At 39.0% G+C, this 21,184-nt stretch overlaps 2 protein-coding genes across 3 annotated transcripts in view; one reads left to right on the top strand and one right to left on the bottom strand.

The window, feature by feature from the left end:
* The window catches only part of rab40c (RAB40c, member RAS oncogene family), a 28,072-nt gene extending 21,692 nt beyond the window's left edge, over positions 1-6,380 (top strand). Inside the window, exons 5-6 of the mRNA XM_051713906.1 lie at positions 1,378-1,600; positions 3,258-6,380. Coding sequence (XP_051569866.1) covers positions 1,378-1,600; positions 3,258-3,532 — 498 coding nt within the window. The 3' untranslated portion in view covers positions 3,533-6,380. The remainder of the gene's footprint in view (positions 1-1,377; positions 1,601-3,257) is intronic.
* A 4-nt stretch (positions 6,381-6,384) lies between these two features.
* tmc5 (transmembrane channel like 5) lies at positions 6,385-20,731 on the bottom strand. Of its 2 annotated transcripts, XM_051713852.1 has the most exons (17): positions 20,504-20,731; positions 20,251-20,353; positions 20,101-20,170; positions 17,988-18,242; positions 17,252-17,394; positions 16,647-16,794; positions 16,412-16,564; positions 15,177-15,346; positions 14,980-15,055; positions 14,766-14,863; positions 13,592-13,687; positions 13,398-13,473; positions 13,165-13,298; positions 12,648-12,821; positions 12,386-12,464; positions 8,944-9,027; positions 6,385-6,852 (listed from the first exon to the last, which is right to left on the bottom strand). In XM_051713852.1, the coding sequence occupies exons 1-17, from the start codon at positions 20,592-20,594 to the stop codon at positions 6,790-6,792; spliced, it is 2,013 nt and encodes a 670-aa protein (XP_051569812.1). In that variant the 5' UTR covers positions 20,595-20,731; the 3' UTR covers positions 6,385-6,789. The 2 variants fall into 2 exon arrangements, with proteins under 2 accessions (XP_051569812.1, XP_051569811.1); XM_051713851.1 differs by having other exon boundaries at positions 13,165-13,473.
* Between the last annotated feature and the right edge of the window lie 453 nt (positions 20,732-21,184).

Consider the following 21,184-nt stretch of genomic DNA (forward strand, 5'->3'; position numbering starts at 1 on the left):
TCTATCCTCCTTGGTTGGTTTGAGTATTGTATGTTGTTTCTGTATATTTAGGTGGATATTTGTGAGAATATCTGTGCGTGATGGGGGTGTTTGTTGAATGGATGAAGATTTATTTGTTTCTCTTCTGCCAGGGTTGGGCAAAATTCAGAATTTAAGATTTGGCTCCCTTTCAGTTCATGAATTGGAATTTTTTTTAATTGAATTGGCCATGCCCCACAGGATGTTGATTTGGAGTTTGAATTGGCATGGTAGGAAGAGGAATTTACTGACTTGTAATTCAAAGAATGTCATCACAGATACATGGGAGGAATTTAATAATGCTAGTTCAACACAAAAAAATAGACATGAAAACCTGTTTCTTGTTGTTTGGGTCCATTTTGAAGACCTTTAAGTAAATTAAATAATTCTGGGAGATGATGTGTTATTCCAACCTTGGTCCATAAAATAAAAGTTAATTGATTAAATATGGTGAAATGTATGTAAATTAAATAACATTTTCTATTGGTGGCATTTAAAAATTGTATTATTATGGTAATATCATCTAATGTTTCTTGAAATACCCCGTAATTGTGTGTATGATATCATCTTTATGAGTAATTCACACTGAAAAATAAAATATATGATTAGAAATTACACTTCCAGCGTAAAATGAAATTCTTTAAATGTAATCTATTTTAATTCTTCCTTAAATTAACTTTTAAATTATAATTTTGGAAACGTTATGCTACCTTAATTAAATTCTGAATGGAACTCAACCATGTGTGCTCCACAAAGAGTTGAACAAAGAGAGATAGAGTAACTGTATAAGTTGGCACCAGAAGCAGGCTTTTGATCTGCTTTGGTAAATATTATAATACTTGAGGCTTTACTTTGACTTTGCTGCAACTACTTGTGACTTGACTCAGAATAAGTAATTTCATTACAAAATGAGCTTTGACCTTGCTGATCTTTGGAAGGGCGCATTATGCAGTGATTTGCAGAAAATATTACAGAAGTATAGGAAAAAAAGCTTAGTGTTCGCAAAAATCCAATAATGTGGATTTAAGAGTATGATTTAGCTTTATAATTACACACGACTTATCTCAAGACTGTCTCACTAAAATGTCAGATTTGACTGACTTGCACAACAGTGATTTGCGGCTGGCACAGTCATTGCCCAGTTCAACTCAGATGAGTGAGTGCTCTTTATGCGTTGGACTAGAGGAGAAGACAGAGAGACAAGAAAGTGGGAGATACCCAGATACACAGGAGGGCACAGGCTTGTCATATCTGTGCCCTCCTGTGTATCTGTGTATCTCCCACTTTCTTGTCTTCTGTCTGTCTCTCTCTCTCCTCCCATCCCTCTTTTCTAAACCACCTTTTTGTTTCTTTTCTCAGCATGCACCTGGTGTACCTCGTATTCTTGTGGGTAACCGGCTGCATCTGGCATTCAAACGGCAGGTGCCCACAGAACAGGCGCGGGCGTACGCGGAGAAGAACGGCATGACGTTTTTCGAAGTGAGTCCTCTCTGCAACTTTAACGTCATTGAATCGTTTACGGAACTCTCGCGCATTGTGCTGATGAGGCACGGTATGGAGAAGTTCTGGAGGCCCAATAGAGGTGAGTCTTTCTCTTCGGGTGAGCATGTGTACATGCATTTGTTCATTAAGAGGCAAACTCTAACATCATAACTAGTGGCCAATATTTGGCCATTTTGATATTATTGGCCTTAGGCGAACAACAGAAGTTGTATTTCCCCTTGTGTCAATTCCAAAATCTGCCAACAGCCTTGTCAATTAATAGTGTTTATAAATTTATAGTGAATACTGTCTCAGCAATTTAATGCATCTCCTATGCTAAATCATTAAAGTGTTTTAATTATATAACACCATTATGTCAGCCATTAGCCATCCTGATCTCTAGATATTGGATATCTTGCATAATTTCTTGATCCAAATCCCGACTTCTGGATCATTTCTCGTCTTCTGTAGTTTCAAATGAATGAAAAAAAGACCAAAACTGCCTTTCCTGGTATTTTAGACCATAATCCCACAAAAAACAGTGGAAACCTTTGCCTTTAACCCTAACTTCTCTATTGAGACCATGTGCCTTTTCTGCTGCTTCTGGGTGATGCAGGAAGACTGCCATGGTCAGCATAGCTTTCCATTAGTTCAAGAAAACCAAACTGAATGTCATCCAGAGCTATGTAATTAGAGGCAGAAAGCTTTCAGTGAAGCACTTCTTTCTCTGTCTGTTTCTACTGTGTTGTGAGATTTTCCCATGAGATTCTGTAGTGCCCCAAATGAGCTGTTTAGCAGAACAGCATCCTGCAGTTCTGAGAGCAGGAAGTGCTGCTGATGTAGCCTTTCAAAATGGCAGCAATTTACATTCCGTCTCTCACTTTATCTTTTTGTAACTTTATTGCAACACATTGTTTCACATGTTTTTGCTAAATGCACAGATCAGCCTCCCTAGAATAATTTTTTTTTTTACATAAAGATCACATGCAGTTAAAGGCACGATTCACCCAAAAATCCAAATTCTTTCACCATTTACTAACCCTAATGTTGTTTCATACCTGTATGACATGGGACACAAAAGATGATGTTAGGCAGAATATTTGCCCTAGTCACCATTTAATGTAATTGCATCTTTTGGTGACTGAAGCCCTGTTCACACCGCAAACAGCATTGTCGCTTGGTGTTGCTACACTCTGCAGTCTGTCTCGCTAGTGGGTGCCCGTACTGCTGTCGCTTTAACGTTATTGCCCGTTATTTGTCTTGTCGCCCGCCGCAGCGATATCTGTTGCAAACGGTTACTGCAGCTCATGTCACCATCATTGAAAATGAATGTGATCAAGTCGCTTTGTGGCACGATGCCGCCTGTGGTGTGAATGGCGCTTGAGGCTAACAACATGAAGGTGAGTAAATGATGAAGTTTCATTTTTGGATGAACTATCCCTTTAACTGAGGCTCCCATCTCTCAGGCTTGCGTTGAGTCTAGTCATTTCCATTTGATTCTAACTGAAAAGATATGCAGGGAGTGCATTAACATCTGCTGAGGGAATGTTGAATAATTTAAAACATTCTCATTACTTCTGTAAAGAGAATAAAATATGATCTCAGTGTGTAGATGCATCAAGGCAGCCACTGGGAAATCCCTAGAGTATCAAATGCTTTTGCTTTTTATTTATGATATAATGTAACTGTTCAACCTTGAAGATGTTCTGATCACAGTCTTTTGTCTTGTAACTCAAATATATGTGTTTTTCTTGCAGTATTCAGTCTACAGGACTTGTGTTGCCGTGCCATTGTGTCCTGCACTCCTGTGCACCTTATTGATAAGCTGCCACTTCCTGTGGCCATCAAAAGCCATCTGAAGTCCTTCTCCATGGCGAATGGCATGAACGCTGTCATGATGCACGGCCGGTCCTACTCGCTGGCCAACGCTGCTGGAGGCAGCAAAGGCAACAGCCTCAAACGTTCAAAATCCATTCGGCCTCCTCAGAGCCCGCCCCAGAACTGCACCAGGAACAACTGTAAGATCTCCTAGCTGGTGGGCACAGGGGCGGGGCAAGGCCATCCCTTCCCTTTCATAACACCGGTGCACACAGACAAACACACAGGGGCCGGGTCGATGTGCCACTTCCCAGTGTAGCAGAACAGGTTGTGAACAAACTTCCTGTGCCCAGGGACGGCTACACTTTCTCCCCCACCTTGCTGCAGTACATTCAGTAGGCACATTCAGACCTGTTTGATTTCTCACTCGCAGACCATGACTAAAGGTCAGCTGTTCATCAGACTCCTTGATTTTGTTCCAGTGACCACTGATTTTATGTTTTCCTGCTGCACTAGCTCCCTCTGCTGGAGAATTAATGCAGAACAAACCCCTGAGTTGGAGAGTCAACAGACATTTTGCTTTACTCTGAGTGAAGAGGCCTCTTTTGAAGTTGTTTTATCGGCTTATTACGCTTTGTGTTCACATTGTTTTGCACATACTGTACATCCTCAGTAAATACTGTGCTTTTCAAATGTTGTTCCTCCTTTTATGGTCTTTGTATGGGCCTGTTCTCCATACAAAAACTGAAGTATCTCTAAGGGTCACATGGTCTTGCATGCTTAAAAATAATGAGTGTTTGAGGGCCGGTGCGAAATTACTTGTAGTGCGTAATTCTGAACTGATGTATTAAAATTTTATTTGCACTGCAAATGGTTGGTCTCTAAATTGGTCAATGCTGCACGATGGCTTCTACAAGATAGTGAGTATATTGTTGAATGTGGACTGTTAAAATGGGACCACTGATTGTTTACGAGCCCAAGAGCGAGAGCACAAGCATTTCCAGGCAGACAGGGATACTTCATGATACGTCACCATCTCTCTTTGCTGGAAAGTCCTTGAAGATCCTGAAAATGATTAAATGATCCCTCTTAAGATGGATACAGAAAATTCTTGCTCAGGGGACATTGTTGGCCAAGAGTTTTTTTTTTTTTTTTTTTCTTTTTTTTGTACCCCTCACTTTTGCTCTTTTTTTTTTTTTTCTGCATGTCTTGTGGAGCATTCTTCACATTTACAATAGTTTTTCCCTATAATGTATGTAATCACACCTGAGTTCAGTAAACCGGCCAACCTGATGCCCAGTTCCCTCATTCAGAATCAAGCATTGCTACACATTCAGCACCATTTTAGTACTTTCCATTTTACCTTCTGTCCAGGGACAATTTTTTCACCCTCAAAATGTTTCAAAGCCTATGTGTTCCAGTGTTCAGTGTTGTAGCATGAGTTCAAAGCCTAAAGGGTCTTTGCTTGAAGCCCTTTTAACTGCACATACAGCAAAGCATGGTTTCTGTATAGTTATACTGAAACAATGTCACAATGAAGGATTACGAACCCATTCAAGCTTGCGTCTTAATATCAAGCACAAACTTAAGTGACGTCATCAGTGCTGGAATTTGTTGGTAGCAGAATGTTAACTGCTGTTTTAATCTACATACGTCCTTTTTGCTTTTCCCTGTGGTATCAAATCCTGACAAAAGCAGCAGTGCATCTCGTCCAGGTCTGATGATCCATGGTTGTTGAATAATGGATGCTCCTCTCGCAGATCTCCAGAGATTTCACTTCATCAACCATCCCCCGCCCCCCCGGCCGCTCCCTTAGTTGCCATTTCTGTTCATAGCACCAGAGAACAGCTCTTTGCCCCTTTCTCTCTTCTCCACCCCTTCTCTCAGGGACGAGTCCCAGCCTCCAGGAACAGACCTGCCCAATGAAGCCTGTTTAAACCAGGCTGAGCAACAGGCTGCCAGCAGGGGGCCTTTAAACTTTCCCCGGAGAGCTGTGAGCTCTCTGTGTTTGACCTATAAGCTATCTGCTACAGGGCTTTTGCAGTCACCAGAGCTAATAGAATTAACTTGGCACTTGCTTTTAGAGCAGTTGTGCATATTAGTGTCCATCTGTTGTGTACACAGTGGGTGACGTTAAAACTAAAGCATCCACATAAGGTGTTACTGGCCTGAGAATGGTTCCCCCTTAAAGGGATAGTTCACCCTAAAATAAAAAAATTCTGTCATCATTCGCTTACCCTCGTGTTTGTTCTGAACACGTTTGACTTTCTTACGATGAACACAAGAATATGCTGGGCAGAATGTTAGCTTCAATTCACTGTAATTGCTTTTAATCTTTTTTCCATACAATGAAAGTGAATGGTGATGAAGATAAATCCACGAAGAAATTAAGCCATATAGGTTCAGAACAACAAAATGGTGTGGGATTGGTCACAGAATTTTAATTTTTGGGTGAACTATTCCTTTAAATCTTTAAAGGAAATGCTACAAATAAGTTTTATTCCTTTTTGGGCATCTTCAGAATCTGTAGGTAGTTTGAGCCTCTCATCTGAGAGCAGTGGTTGTTGTTCTTTGTAATGCACACCATATGATGCAAAGAAAATACGTGACTTAGCTAGAAAGTTCAATTTCAATGGTTTTTTTTTGTTTTGTTTTTGTTTTTTGGTAAAGTGTTCTTCCTCTTACCTAAAGCCTCCAATGTTGTTCTGATTTTTTATATATATATATATATATATATATATATATATAAAAAACATGCTCATATTAAGTGTAACAGTGGGCAGTCAAGCATGACAAGACCCTCCTGCTGTTGTAGGAAGGTGGTCTCCTCTGTGCGAGCAGAATAAAGGGAAATGTGATTGGTGAAGCAGTAGGGACACAATTGTAAACACTATTTTCCTTTGGTTGAAGCTAAAAGCTGCTGAATAACGTACATAAAGAATGATCAGATATCAGATTATTCTTGCAACAACAAACAACAATTTTTTTAAATTATTGATTGTACAGTGTATGAAAAGCAACAACTTTTTCACAATAAAATTGATAGTTATCTTTAAAACAAAGCTTTGCAGTTCTTTTTATTCAGCATACTCATCACCAACAACACTTTAAATATTTATTAAAATATATATTTGTTAATATTTACAAGGATAACACTTTTAAATTTCAGAAACAACAGTCTGCTACAACTGTGCCACCTATGTATAAGGATATTTATTAAAAGTAAAATGTTGACAAACTGTTCGATTAGTACTGTAATTTGCCCAAGTGTCATGAGGAAAAATACTGTCACCTGCTGAACAAGAACAAAATATCATTGTTGTGCCATCACTGTTGATGTTTCCAAATGATTCCACTTTCCATCCAATGACAGTTAGAACTTTCTGAATAGGTTACGTCAAAGAGCAGTGTTATACAATATTTACAGAAAAAGGCAAGTACTGAATAAAATAATCTGAGAAGAACGTGTCATCACATGTCCAAGGGGAGAGTATTCATCCAGCTTGAGTTGAAATGTGGTGCCTGGTCAAAATCCTAAGTAATAAAAATAATGGAATATGCCGTTATAAATAATCAGAGAGATTGAGAATGTTAGAAATGCTTTCGAGTAAACAAAATCTGTGTTCTCCCACTGCTTGGTTTTAAAGATGTAAAGAGAGCAAATACTTAAAGGTGCTGTAAGCGATTTTAGCGTTCTGAAGCTTTCACTTGACTGAGCCGTTGAATTAACCACACCCCTTCATTCCAAAACCCCACCCTTCAAAGATCATTTTGAGACCAAAACTGAGCAAAAGAGCAGCATTATTTGTTCCTGTGGCTGTCAAATTCAACAGTAGCACAATAGCACCCTCAACTGACAAATATTATGAATCATAGCCTCAGTGATCCACTTCAAATACAACACTATGAGAAAGAGCAAAATGATTGACAGGTGAAAAGTGTCAAAGAAACCGGTGAGATATCTCAGGACACTCATTTCATTAATATCTTTAAGGGATTAGGAACATTTTTTGCATACTTAACCATGAAAAAATTGCTTACAGCACCTTTAATGTCAGCTTTACATACTGTGTAAAATACTTAAATACCTTCAATTTTTGTACCTTTGCCTCTACAGATCACCAGTTATATGGAACAAGATAACATTTAGTTTAAACAGGTTTTACTTAAAAATAGACTATGTTAAATACCTACTGCTTACTATGCAGTATGTACTATTACTGCCTACATTTTTTTTAGAAACATTATATGAAACTACACAATATGCAACGATAAATGGTTAAACAAAATGTATGCTACATTGTCACATGACCTCATTATGGAAAGTCCTGAGTTTCACACATTGCGGGATACAGTTTCCAGTGCAGTAGGCTTTTGTATACTGCATATTTTGCCAAATGTAGTGCAGGAAGATTTGCATACTATTCACAGTACACATATTGCAGAAGTAACTACTAGTATAGAATAGTATGCTAGTATTCTATTCCAAATATAGCCACAGTATTATTCTAGGTGATTTTGATGCCTGCTGCATTGATGGATTGGGTGTATGCTCCCTGCCTGTTAAGTAGTTGTGGAGACTGAAGGCACCCCTGGCTATAGAGTATCCTCAGTAGTTTGGTGCCCTATTCTGGGGTTTCTCTGAAGCCTTCGAAGGACTGAAGTACCCTGAGCTCTGCTTTGTCTGGAGAATTGTGGTGATGTCTCATCTTCCGCCCAGCATTCCAGTCTACCTCGCTCTCTAACTCTTCCTAGACCACTTCCTCTGGGCCTCAGGTTTCGCCCCTGACCTGCCTTCAAGGCTTTGGGTTTTGGAGGCAGAAGCAGAGCATCTGGTGACCTCTTAGGCGGAGCATCTTTGTTCTGCCCTACTGTTCTACTTGTGCCTGCCCTCTCCTGTCTCTGTGAACTCTTTGCTGATCTGTGGGATTCCGATGCCCCCTTGTCTGTAACTGAGGCTTGCCTGTCTGTCGTTTCCTTAGAATGAACCTGAAATGTACAAACCAACTTATGCATGTGTACAGAAATCTTCACAATCAAGTTTTAAGCCTTGATAAAGGCCTAGGCCTTGTCAGAAAGTCAATTTGGTACCGTACAGACGGTACGAGAGGGGCACTTTCTACGGATTGTGATTTCTACCACCAGTCTTTAAAAGACAATTATTTTATTTTGTTTCAGACTGCCCTGATTTGTTTAACAGTGTCATCTCTTTCGATACAGTATAGTATTTTACAGCCAATTCTATTGAACTCAAACTAGCTGCAAAATGACACGAAAGCAGTGGTAGAAGGTGTGTGCTTAATTTGTGCCTGCATTTCATTAGTAGCTAGTTGGATTAGGTACTGTTCACACCGATTAAGTTTTTACTTACTTGAATAATTACTACTTATCTGCTCTGTTTTGCCATAGCATTTCTATGTAAACCTTTGATAGATGGACGTTTTTGACTGTTCCTCCACATCCCGCCGTTATGTAGAAAGCTTCATTTCAAGAACTTTTACAATTTTTCAAAACATCAGGTTTTTGTTCCATTCATTGTGCTCTGTCTAGCTTTTTGTACACATTCATGTGAACAGCTCTTAGACCTGCACACCTAAACAGACAGAACACATGCAAAACACTTACCTGGGGTCTGAATGGTGTGATCTCCCTTTTCTGCTTCTGTATATTCTGTAGTTTACTCAGGAGAAAGGCTTTGTCCTTTCCTTCCTGACAGATAGATAGATGAAAAAGAAAGGAATTACAAAGGATAAAACTATTTCCATATATACAGGTATGCTCAAAAGTTTGCATACCCTGGCAGAAATTGTGAAATTTTGGCATTGATTTTGAAAATATGACTGATCATGCAAAAAAACTGTCTTTTATTTAAGGATAGTGATCATATGAAGCCATTTATCATCACATAGTTGTTTGGCTCCTTTTTAAATCCTAATGATAACAAAAATCACCCAAATGGCCCTGATCAAAAGTTTACATACCCATGAATGTTTGGCCTTGTTACAGACACACAAGGTGACACACACAGGTTTAAATGGCAATTAAAGGTTAATTTCCCACACCTGTGTCTTTTTAAATTGCAATTAGTGCCTGTGTTTAAATAGTCAATGAGTTTGTTAGCTCTCACGTGGATGCACTGAGCAGGCTAGATACTGAGCCATGGGGAGCAGAAAAGAACTGTCAAAAGACCTGCGTAACAAGGTAAAGGAACTTTATAAAGATGGAAAAGGATATAAAAAGATATCCAAAGCCTTGAAAATGCCAGTCAGTACTGTTCAATCACTTATTAAGAAGTGAAAAATTTGGGGATCTCTTAATGCCAAGGTCAGGTAGCCCAAGAACGATTTCAGCCACAACTGCCAGAAGAATTGTTCGGGATACAAAGAAAAACCCACAGGTAACCTCGGGAGAAATACAGGCTGCTCTGGAAAAAGACAGTGTGGTTGTTTCAAGGAGCACAATACGACGATACTTGAACAAAAATGAGCTGCATGGTTGAGTTGCCAGAAAGAAGCCTTTACTGTGCCAATGCCACAAAAAAGCCCGGTTACAATATGCCCGACAACACCTTGACACAGCTTCTGGCACACTGTAATTAAGTGCCATAAGTTAATGTTTGGAGAGGGGTCAACAAGGCCTATAGTGAAAAGAATACCATTCCCACTGTGAAGCATGGTGGTGGCTCACTGATGTTTTGGGGGTGTGTGAGCTCTAAAGGCACGGGGAATCTTGTGAAAATTGATGGCAAGATTAATGCAGCATGTTATTAGAAAATACTGGCAGACAATTTGCATTCTTCTGCACGAAAGCTGCACATGGGATGCTCTTGGACTTTCCAGCACGACAATGACCCTAAGCACAAGGCCAAGTTGACCCTCCAGTGGTTACAGCAGAAAAAGGTGAAGGTTCTGGAGTGGCCATCGCAGTCTCCTGACCTTAATACTTAATAGTGTGGTTCATGCAAAATGATCAAAGACTTTGCATGACCTGGAGGCATCTATACCACCTATACAGTATATACCAGCTATACCACCTGCAAGAATTTGGGGCCTCATGGACAACTATTACAAAAGACTGCACGCTGTCATTGATGCTAAAGGAGGCAATATACAGTATTAAGAACTAAGGGTATGCAGACTTTTGAACAGGGGTCATTTCATTTTTTTCATTGTTGCAATGTTTTATTTTATGATTGTGCTATTCTGTTATAACCTACGGTTGAATATAAATCCCATAGGAAATTTGTTTTGCCTGCTCACTCATGTTTTCTTTAAAAATTATATATATTTTACCAATTCTCCAAGGGTATGCAAACTTTTGAGCACAACTGTGTGTGTGTGTGTGTGTGTGTGTGTGTCTATATATATATATATATACAGGTGCATCTCAATAAATTAGAATGTCGTGGAAAAGTTCATTTATTTCAGTAATTCAACTCAAATTGTGAAACTCGTGTATTAAATAAATTCAATGCACACAGACTGAAGTAGTTTAAGTCTTTGGTTCTTTTAATTGTGATGATTTTGGCTCACATTTAACAAAAACCCACCAATTCACTATCTCAAAAAATTAGAATATGGTGACATGCCAATCAGCTAATCAACTCAAAACACCTGCAAAGGTTTCCTGAGCCTTCAAAATGGTCTCTCAGTTTGGTTCACTAGGCTACACAATCATGGGGAAGACTGCTGATCTGACAGTTGTCCAGAAGACAATCATTGACACCCTTCACAAGGAGGGTAAGCCACAAACATTCATTGCCAAAGAAGCTGGCTGTTCACAGAGTGCTGTATCCAAGCATGTTAACAGAAAGTTGAGTGGAAGGAAAAAGTGTGGAAGAAAAAGATACGCAAGCAACCGAGAGAACCGCAGCCTTATGAGAATTGTCAAGCAAAATCGATTCAAGAATTTGGGTGAACTTCACAAGGAATGGACTGAGGCTGGTGTCAAGGCATCAAGAGCCACCACACACAGACACTACAGTTGTTGTATTCCTCTTGTTAAGCCACTCCTGAACCACAGACAACATCAGAGGCGTCTTACCTGGGCTAAGGAGAAGAAGAACTGGACTGTTGCCCAGTGGTCCAAAGTCCTCTTTTCAGATGAGAGCAAGTTCTGTATTTCATTTGGAAACCAAGGTCCTAGAGTCTGGAGGAAGGGTGGAGAAGCTCATAGCCCAAGTTGCTTGAAGTCCAGTGTTAAGTTTCCACAGTCTGTGATGATTTGGGGTGCAATGTCATCTGCTGGTTTTGGTCCATTGTGTTTTTTGAAAACCAAAGTCACTGCACCTGTTTACCAAGAAATTTTGGAGCACTTCATGCTTCCTTCTGCTGACCAGCTTTTTAAAGATGCTGATTTCATTTTCCAGCAGGATTTGGCACCTGCCCACACTGCCAAAAGCACCAAAAGTTGGTTAAATGACCATGGTGTTGGTGTGCTTGACTGGCCAGCAAACTCACCAGACCTGAACCCCATAGAGAATCTATGGGGTATTGTCAAGAGGAAAATGAGAAACAAGAGACCAAAAAATGCAGATGAGCTGAAGGCCACTGTCAAAGAAACCTGGGTTTCCATACCACCTCAGCAGTGCCACAAACTGATCACCTCCATGCCACGCCGAATTGAGGCAGTAATTAAAGCAAAAGGAGCCCCTACCAAGTATTGAGTACATATACAGTAAATGAACATACTTTCCAGAAGGCCAACAATTCACTAAAAATGTTTTTTTTATTGGTCTTATGATGTATTCTAATTTTTTGAGATAGTGAATTGGTGGGTTTTTGTTAAATGTGAGCCAAAATCATCACAATTAAAAGAACCAAAGACTTAAACTACTTCAGTCTGTGTGCATTGAATTTATTTAATACACGAGTTTCACAATTTGAGTTGAATTACTGAAATAAATGAACTTTTCCACGACATTCTAATTTATTGAGATGCACCTGTATATATATATATATATATATATATATATATTAGTATTTTCCCCCCGTTTTTTAATGAGAATGAAGTGCACTGGATGCAAAAGTAAGCAGGCCTGGGGCTGTTCAGTGACATCAGCACTCACATTTACAATCTGCTCTCTCAGAGTCTTGATTAGCTGTTTCCGTCCCTGAGTGACTTGCCACAGAAAATAAGTGATGACTCTGAAAGAACAGAGAAAGGAATGAAGAAAAATGTGACAACACACTTTAATATCTGATCTGCCCAAGACAAAGGCCAAGTTTGAACTTTCTTGAATATTTGGGCATAGAAATAGACTTTTCCTATGGCCTAACAGTGCATTAAGTATGCATGGGATATTCTCAATTTCTGGCTTTTAGCCTTACAGGATGATGAGGGTAATCAAATAGTAGAAGAGCTCATTTCTCAGCACATTTGCAAATATCCACCAGACCCAACTGGTTCCTGGGAGGTTCCGGATATAATCAGTCCAAATGACAATGGCCATGAAGGGCGTGTCGAGCCCCTGAAAGGGCCCACACTGATCTGAAGGCTTTAGACTGCAAGACAAACAAAAGCAAAAGTAACATTTAAAGGGACAGTTCACCAGAAAATGAAAAATCCATTATCATGTACTCTTCATCATGTTCTTCCTAACCCGTATGACTTTCTCTCTCCCACAAAAGCCGATGTTTGGCAGATTGTTAGCTTCAGTCACCATTCACTTTCATTGCATCTCTTTCCATACAATAAAAGTGAAGTATCTGAAGCGACTGTCAGACCCTAACATTCTGCCCTTTTGTGTTCTAAAGAAAGTCATATGGGTTTGGAACAACATAAGGGTGGGTAAATTATAACAGAATGTAAAAATATATACATAAGGAAGAAGATAAAGTATCACACCTCCACACTGTGTATGCCACCATGGACAGCGCACCCACAAACGAGGGGAAGAAGAGTAAGGCAATGAAGACGGTCTGCATCTGGGCAGCTCTGCCAGTGTGTTTGGGAGGCTGGCAGTTTATACTCAGACTAATCTGAAACAGGAACCAAAAGACTGAGGACAAAGTTCTCACCAGACCAGTACACGCTATATGTTCTTGGCTACAAGGACAAAGAGATATAATGTCGCTTACCTTTTTCATGTAAAAAATTATAAACAGTTTTATGACTTGCATTACTGGAAGGAGGGGGGAGAAGTAAATTCCAATCCTGGGGTGACAGTAAGTGACAGATAACAGAGAAAGAGACTGGAATCAGATGAAAGGTATACAGTATATGTATACCTATATATGTATATAGAACTGAAGATATATCAATATGGGCTTACCAAGACAGTGTCTGGGCATAGATCAAATCAAGTACATTCCTAGCAATGTCAAACTCTGGGATGCCAAGACTCTGGACACACGTGGTTCCAATTACACTAGCAATTTTGAAAAGTGAAATGAGAGTGAATATATTTATTTTGTTTCAGACTCAATCAGTAGTTACTCATTTCATATGATAGAAGCCACTGTATGCTCATGAATAGAACTGTAAAGCAAACCAATTACTTTGACTTTTTTTAAACTCAGTCTATTAATACAACATTTCTAGAACAAAGTGGAAAATAAATGTATTATTTGCTAAACCTATAATTAATCTTTGGAATAACAGTGAAGCTACAAAACAGTTATTTATTTATCAAACATTACTGTTGAAGAAGATGGGTTTATTGTAAGTGTATTATCATTAGGATTTATCCCAACAATGATCTGGCCTTCTAACTTAGATTACAGGTTAAATCCTAAGTAAGAGCGACCATTATCTGGATAATTACAGAGAGCACATCCCTCTATCTACATTGTAAGAAGCCATTCACACAGAACGTGTTTTTGGCATACATCGCCACTCTTTTGGAATTGTTTTTCTACGTCTTTGACCATTGCAGTGCGTATCACTGAGCGCAGTGCTAAAAGAACTGTAACTTATAAAACCAAGTCTCCAGAACTGCATTCTGTTCCATTCATTGCGCTGACTCTAGCTTTTTTTTTTTTGTGCCACTTAGGGCACCTACACACTAGAGATTACATTACATCAGAGAATGTTGTGAATCCATTGAATTATTTGTGGAAGGTGCTTCGACGCACTTGTAGACTTGTTGACCAATGAGAATTTCAGAGAGGCAAGTCAATTTGTGCTTTTGGAAATCCAGTTTGCTGTATCACTGCTTGATTTTAAAAGTGAACCGGCTCTTTGCACACCCTCAAAACAGATTTTTTTCATTCATCCAACACTCCATCAGCGCATTCTCTAGTGTGTAAGTGCCCTTACTTTAAACAAAGCACTTAAACCCAGGTTGCTGCTATGGGGCAGTTCCTGCAGTTGCTGACCTACGTCGCTAAAATGGTAAGTAGAAAGTAACTAACTTTTACCAGCTCTGATCAGCTAAGGTTTTGAGTTAATGTTACAAAGAATATTTTTATAACCAAAATATACTTGACTTCCTTAATTTGGCTCACTTGCGTAGGAATTCCCCAAAGAAAGTGCCAAGTAGGCAGAATATGAAGTCCGTTATCAGCAGTCGATACACACTCTGGCCCACAAATGACTCCCAACACTAGATCAAGAAAATATTACAATACACACAAGCTTTTAAGCAACTTAGTGTAAAGAGATACATAATCATGCTGGACTAGTAACCTATAATACAAAAATAACTTTCTGTCCACCTACTGAGATTCTCGTAGGCACAAAATTCAGCCAGTAATAGCAAAGAATTCCAAGTATGGACATCTTTAAAATAACATTTCTAGGAAAAAAAACAAACAAAACAAAAAACAATAAGTTATGGCACAAAGGTGAGATCAGCTGAGGAAATCTGATGCTTCTCTTTGGGTGTGGTGACTGTAACATTATAGCGAAGATCGCACCTTATGATGCTGATGTAAATCTTTGCCCGCGGGTTGGTGTAATGCTCCATTTTGTTAATTAGGGAGTAGAGAAGAGGCACAATCATGTTGATGAGAGACACGACCACAGGAAGAAGCAAAGTAGATGCCTCAGCAACCAAATCATTTGGACCGTAATTCAACCTGGATGTCTGCAGCACAACAGAATTGCAAGAGTGGTAAATGCAGGCAAAAAAGATTGAAAGTAGAATACCAATAGAATTTAACAGCGCTCAATTCAACTGGAATTGAAATAAATTTAATTCTAGGTGTTTCTAAATGCTAAGAACACAGAGAACGGACTTGCCAAGCTACCTTGGAAGAATGAACTCGGAAGGACAGCAGGATGTAGAACACATCTATTGTGAGCTTTGAGATGTGCTGCAATCTTCCTGTTGTGCAACTGACCATCCCAACACATTTGTAGCCAGTGGGAGAACTACTGGCATTATCATACACGATCAAGAACACATCCTGATCAAGAACACATCCTATGCATTCTCGGTCCTTAATTAATTAATTCCTTACATTTATCAAGAACTCAAAGTGGGGGAATCTCCTCAACCACCACCAGTGTGTGCAGCATCCACCTGGATGATGCAACAGCAGCCTTTTTGCGCAAGAGCGCCCACCACACACCAGCAATTGGTGGAGAGGAGAACACAGTGAGCTAATTTGGCCAGGACACGAGGTTTACACTCCTACTTTTTACGAGAATTTCCCTAGGATTTTTAATGACCACAGAGAGTCAGGACCTCGGTTTAACGTCTCATCCAAAAGATGGTGCCTTTTTACAGTATAGCATCCCCATCAATATACTGGGGCATTAGGACCCACATAAACCACAGGGTGAGCACCCTCTGCTGGCCTCCCTGATACCTCTTCCAGCAGCAACCTTAGTTTTCCCCAGGATGTCTCCCATCCAGGTACTAGCCAGGTTCAACCCTGCTTAGCTTCAGTAGGTAACCAGGTAAGAGCTGCAGGGTGATATGCTGCTGGCTGCTTGCATTCTTGAGTATTGTAATTGAACTTCGGTAGTAGATAATGACGTCGAACAAGTCCACGAGAATGTAAGAACACATAAGAAAGCACATTGAAAAAACAGCCTCTGTGTTAGTAGTTCACCAAGTCCTAATAGTTCATTTTAAATTAGCTGTGCTAAAAATATTATGTAAAACTGTCATAAGCACACTGTGATTGCACATTTGTGAACTTACCAACTGTTTCGTCCCTAAGAAGTAGATGCCTGCGCAGCAGCCTAAGGCAAGTCCTAAAGAGAGGAGCCAGGAGAGTAGGTTGAGAGATAGATGCTTTATCCTGTCAGACACAGACATTGTGTTGTTCTTCTGTAACCTTTCTGATAAAGACTCCTGGAAGACACAGCCAAAATGATCCAATGTAAACAAGGGATGACACTGAAGGATGATCTCAACAAGACTGTCAGGTATGAACCTTCAACTGAATGCCAAGGTTGTTCTTGTTGTTCTGTATGGCTTTCTCATTGACAACACTAAAATCCCAGCTGCACAGCAGACGCCACGCTCCTCCAGAGACAGGTCCTGACTCCAACACAAAGTTCTGCTGAAAGGATCTGGACATACTGAAGAGGTGGAAAACAATACATTTTCATAGTGCTTACTGGCTTTGCATCAGTCACAATATTATCCTCATACCCTGTCTCCATTATTAAACATATTATTTATACATTTTTATTAATTTTGTCAAAATTCTAGTGATGGCTACTGGTCTGAGTGACCTTTTTAGGGAAAGGCTGTCACAAAATGCAAATACATTTGCTAACACAATCATATTTTCTGGACAACACCCATACACCACTGACTTAAACACCTGTAAACAAATACATAAAAGTTCCATATGCCATTCAAATGTGAAATATTTCACAAGAGCAGTTTGGGAAATGTGTAAAAGCTAAATAATAAGAAAGCCATGCTGACAAATGCATTCAAGATAAAACCAAATACAAAACTACAAGGCAAGCCTTGAATGGTCATAAAGCATTAAATCTTATTAACCTAGTGTACCACTAAATACCTTACCTGTAGATAAGAGACACGCCACACAACACCAGATATGCAGCTATAGTGAAAAAATAAGCCAACTGCATGTTGTAGGCTGGACTGGATACAATCACCTCACCATTATAACCACCATAGAACAACACTGTCTGGTTGAAATAACCCTATGGACACATATTGAATGTCATTCCAAATGCAACAGATCTTGATAGCAAAAGTTTTGTTTGAAGGGGTCATGACATGAGGAATCAAATTTTCCTTGATCTTTTTACATATAAAAGGTAATTGTACTATAAAAACATACTGTAAGTTTCAGAACTCAAAACTTTCTCCTCACAGCAAAAAGATTATTTGTTGAAAACAAGCTGCCAAAACGACTCGTTCTCTACTCCCTCCACATTGTGATGTCACACTGAGATAGACATTTGTATCTGACCACCTCCACAACACATCAATGCCTACTTTACCTTATCACTTCCTCAGTCCCACCCAGTAGTGTTGAGCGGTGAGATGGCAAGGAGAGAGCCAATCATAACTGGATGTTTACAGTCAAGTCTTAAAGGAGAGGCAGCACCAAAACAGAGCATTTCTGACAGAAGGTCAGAATGAGGGTGGAAAATAACTTGTTTTACAAATACATTACTGTTTTTTGTGTAAAAAATCTTTACTAATATTATAAGTGAATCTAAAGGAACATATTAAAATAATAAAAAAGGCATGTCAGGACCCCTTTAATGAGTGTAGTATTTAGACTCACCACTCCAGTGAGGAGCTCAAGACCTCTGAACCCTGTGATACTAGTAATATTGGGTGCATGCACAATTTGGGGGATTGTGATGAGGCAGAAGTTGATGATCAAGGAGAAGAGGTTGAACTTCAGCAGCCATTTAAGAAACAGGAAGTATGAGAGGACAGAAGTGCCAAACCTGCCCCCTATCTCCTTTAGAGTGCCTTGCCATACAACCAAATGTTGCCTGGCTGATGCCAGGGTAGCACCAAATCTGCGGAAGGACTGAAGAGAAGGCTCTGTTAGAGATGCATGCAGCACTTTGAATTTGAAACATAATAAAATCTGATTTTGAAAGTGGGTGTCCATCTACTTTAGGGCTATAATTTTAAACACCACACCTTTGAGTGTATTTTGAGCATTTATTTGAAAATCATTGGCATTAATGGGGAGCTGTTCCTCCCTAACTGCTTCTATTCTTCTGGAAAGGCTTTCTACTTCCATTCAGAGCAACAGGTCATGCACTGACAGGATTGGGAGGGTTTCTTTTGAAATGTATTCCACTACAGATTGCAGAATACATTCTGTAAAATGTAATTTGTAACGTATTCTGTTAGATTACTCAAGATCAGTAATGTATTCTAAATACTTTGGATTACTTCTTCGGCACTGGTAGATTTTTTCACTTGTTTTGACTATAAAAACTCTGCCAGTACAGTAAGACAAAATACAAGGATTTTTAGATATTTTTATATGAAAACAATACAAAAATGATCATCAAGAATATGATTTTTGCCTTAATATCAAAGGTCTTACTAGAAAAAAAGAAATTATGATCCAACGTGAATTTTCTTGATAAAAAAATATGATCGCGCCTGGTAACATGTGCATGTAAAATGGCTAGAAATAGCATTTTAGCTTAGCGTAAAGCTGACAATTTACACAAGGTTATTTCTATTTCTTCTGCTCCAAACTTACTTCAAATGTACTTCTCTGTCTGCTCGTATGAATGTAACACATCAGAAAGTGTTTCACCGCTGTTCAAATGCACTTTGGATCACATCATATATATGTATAAATGTTTTCCATCTGAAAGGACTCAATATTAAATGAAACAAATGACAATAAAATGCAAAGTAATCTCTTCAGTAATCACAATACTTTTTGAATGTAACTGTATTCTAATTACCAATGATTTAAATTGTAACTGTAGTGGAATACAGTTACTTATATTTTGTATTTTAAATACGTAATCCCGTTACATGTATTCCGTTACTCCCCAACCCTGTTCACTGATGTTGGGAAATGGGGTCTGGCTTGTGGTTGGCCTTCCAATTCATCTCAAAGGTGTCCAGTGGGGTTCAGGTCTGGGCTTTATGCAGGCCAGTGAAAATTGTCTACACCCAGTTTAGTAAACCATTTTTTTATTGATCTCGCTTTGTGCACATGCTAGAGAAATAGGCCCTCCCTAAACTGAGCACAGTTCTCTAGAATGTCATTATATGACACTACTACACCACTGCCCCCTTCTAATTATATATATATATATATATATATATATATATATATATATATATATATATATATATATATATATATTTAACCTATGCAATTAAACTAAAAAATACTGCATGTTATTGCACCTGTGCTAGTTTTTGATACTCTTTACAGATGCTGGACAACTGTGTCCCATAATTATATCAAATATCTTTTTTTGTGTGCCTTTTGCTGCTGTCGGTGGTGCCTTTTTCTCATAATATGATATCAATCATATTATGAGACATTACAGTTTGAATGTAGCCGTCACAAAGTCTTGTGACAGGGCCCTTTGTGAAAAAATGGACTTTCTTAATTTTGTTTGGAATTACCCTTTGAGTGGTGTCCCCTTCTCAAGGTGCCCTTCAAGTGCGCAAAAATACAGATTGGAAAATGACCAGAATCTCTGTACACTTTTTAAAATAATAATAAAAAACACAATTCACTCGTCATATGTATCATTACTTATTTTAGGTGGGCATACGCAATTCCTAAGAAAGATAGGTGGGCATATGGCGTATGCCTGCGTATGCCCTAGACTACACTACTAGAAGGGGGCATCAACATTTGGCCAGTGTATTGGTGTAGTTCTCTTTAATCCTCTTACCCGCAAGACCTGCTGACTACAGTCCACAGGGAGAATGGTCTTTGAGAGTTTGACAGAGATCACTCTGCTCCTGTTGAGGAAAGTGTAAATTCGAGTTAAGAGAAAAGCTAGAATTACAGGAAATCCATATTGTGTATATAAAGATTTAACCTGATTCTTCTCCTTTCATTATATGACATAGGCAAGGACCGTATGGCTTGAATTCTGGCACTGGCTGACAAGTCAACAAGATCCGATACCAATTCAGATGTATCTGTTGTCACATTTAAGAAGAGGCTGTCTTACTAAACACAACATAGCTTATTCATTCTGTATTCTTTTCTGTCACACAATATAAATTCTATTTAATCCTATATATCCAATTTATGCACCACCATCCATATCAGACAAAAACATGGCTTACTGTTCTCAACTTCCTGTTGGATTTCATTCGCAGTAAGTCCCAGGTTTCCCAGAGTTGTGCCATTCTGAGGGAAGACACTCATTCTTCTCATCCTCCTGATTAGATCTTATATTTGTCCGGACAGGAAGAAAAAATATCCCTTTTTAGATGTTACATTTGTGTACACATTCCAATAAGAGTCCCGGTCATGAATAACAGACTTCTGAGTTCGCTGGAGGAACAAGGAAGTAGTGGTTTAATTGTGCATAATACAAGGTACAAGTGGGCTGTATCTCTTTTTATCATTGTCCTGTTGTCTGGGTGACAGGTTTCCGCAACCAATACCATGCAGGGGGAACTCTGTGGCCAGGTATTATATTACATTTTAAAAGGTATTCATCAGTTATTCATTAACTGTCTTCGGACTCGTCAGCAGCAACTTACGCAGTCAACATTAGGCATATACTGAAAAACAACTGTTTTCTTTTTTCTTTTTTGAGTAATGACAACAACCATTAGCATTTGGCAGGAAGTTGTAATTGTTTTGTTGTTGTAAGTAAGTTTGGAAACACTTGAACTCAACTGTTATTGCTTGCCACTTTTACTATTCAACTGTGTCCACTCTTGTACAGATATTTTCTGAAGATGGCAAACAATCAGTTAAATCAAAATAAAATGTTAAATCTTGTGATTTTGATGGAT

The sequence above is a fragment of the Myxocyprinus asiaticus genome, chromosome 13, assembly GCF_019703515.2.
Source record: "Myxocyprinus asiaticus isolate MX2 ecotype Aquarium Trade chromosome 13, UBuf_Myxa_2, whole genome shotgun sequence".
Classification (NCBI taxonomy): domain Eukaryota; kingdom Metazoa; phylum Chordata; class Actinopteri; order Cypriniformes; family Catostomidae; genus Myxocyprinus; species Myxocyprinus asiaticus.

Bases quoted from the DNA above. Each gene is read 5' to 3' on its own strand.
- tmc5 (XM_051713851.1), bottom strand. From the start codon at position 20,594: ATGAGAAGAATGAGTGTCTTCCCTCAGAATGGCACAACTCTGGGAAAC. The intron at 20,354-20,503 runs GTAAGCCATGTT...ATGTGACAACAG, and splicing joins CCAACAGGAAGTTGAGAACA to ATACATCTGAATTGGTATCG. The intron at 20,171-20,250 runs GTTAAATCTTTA...TTTCCTCAACAG, and splicing joins AATGAAAGGAGAAGAATCAG to GAGCAGAGTGATCTCTGTCA.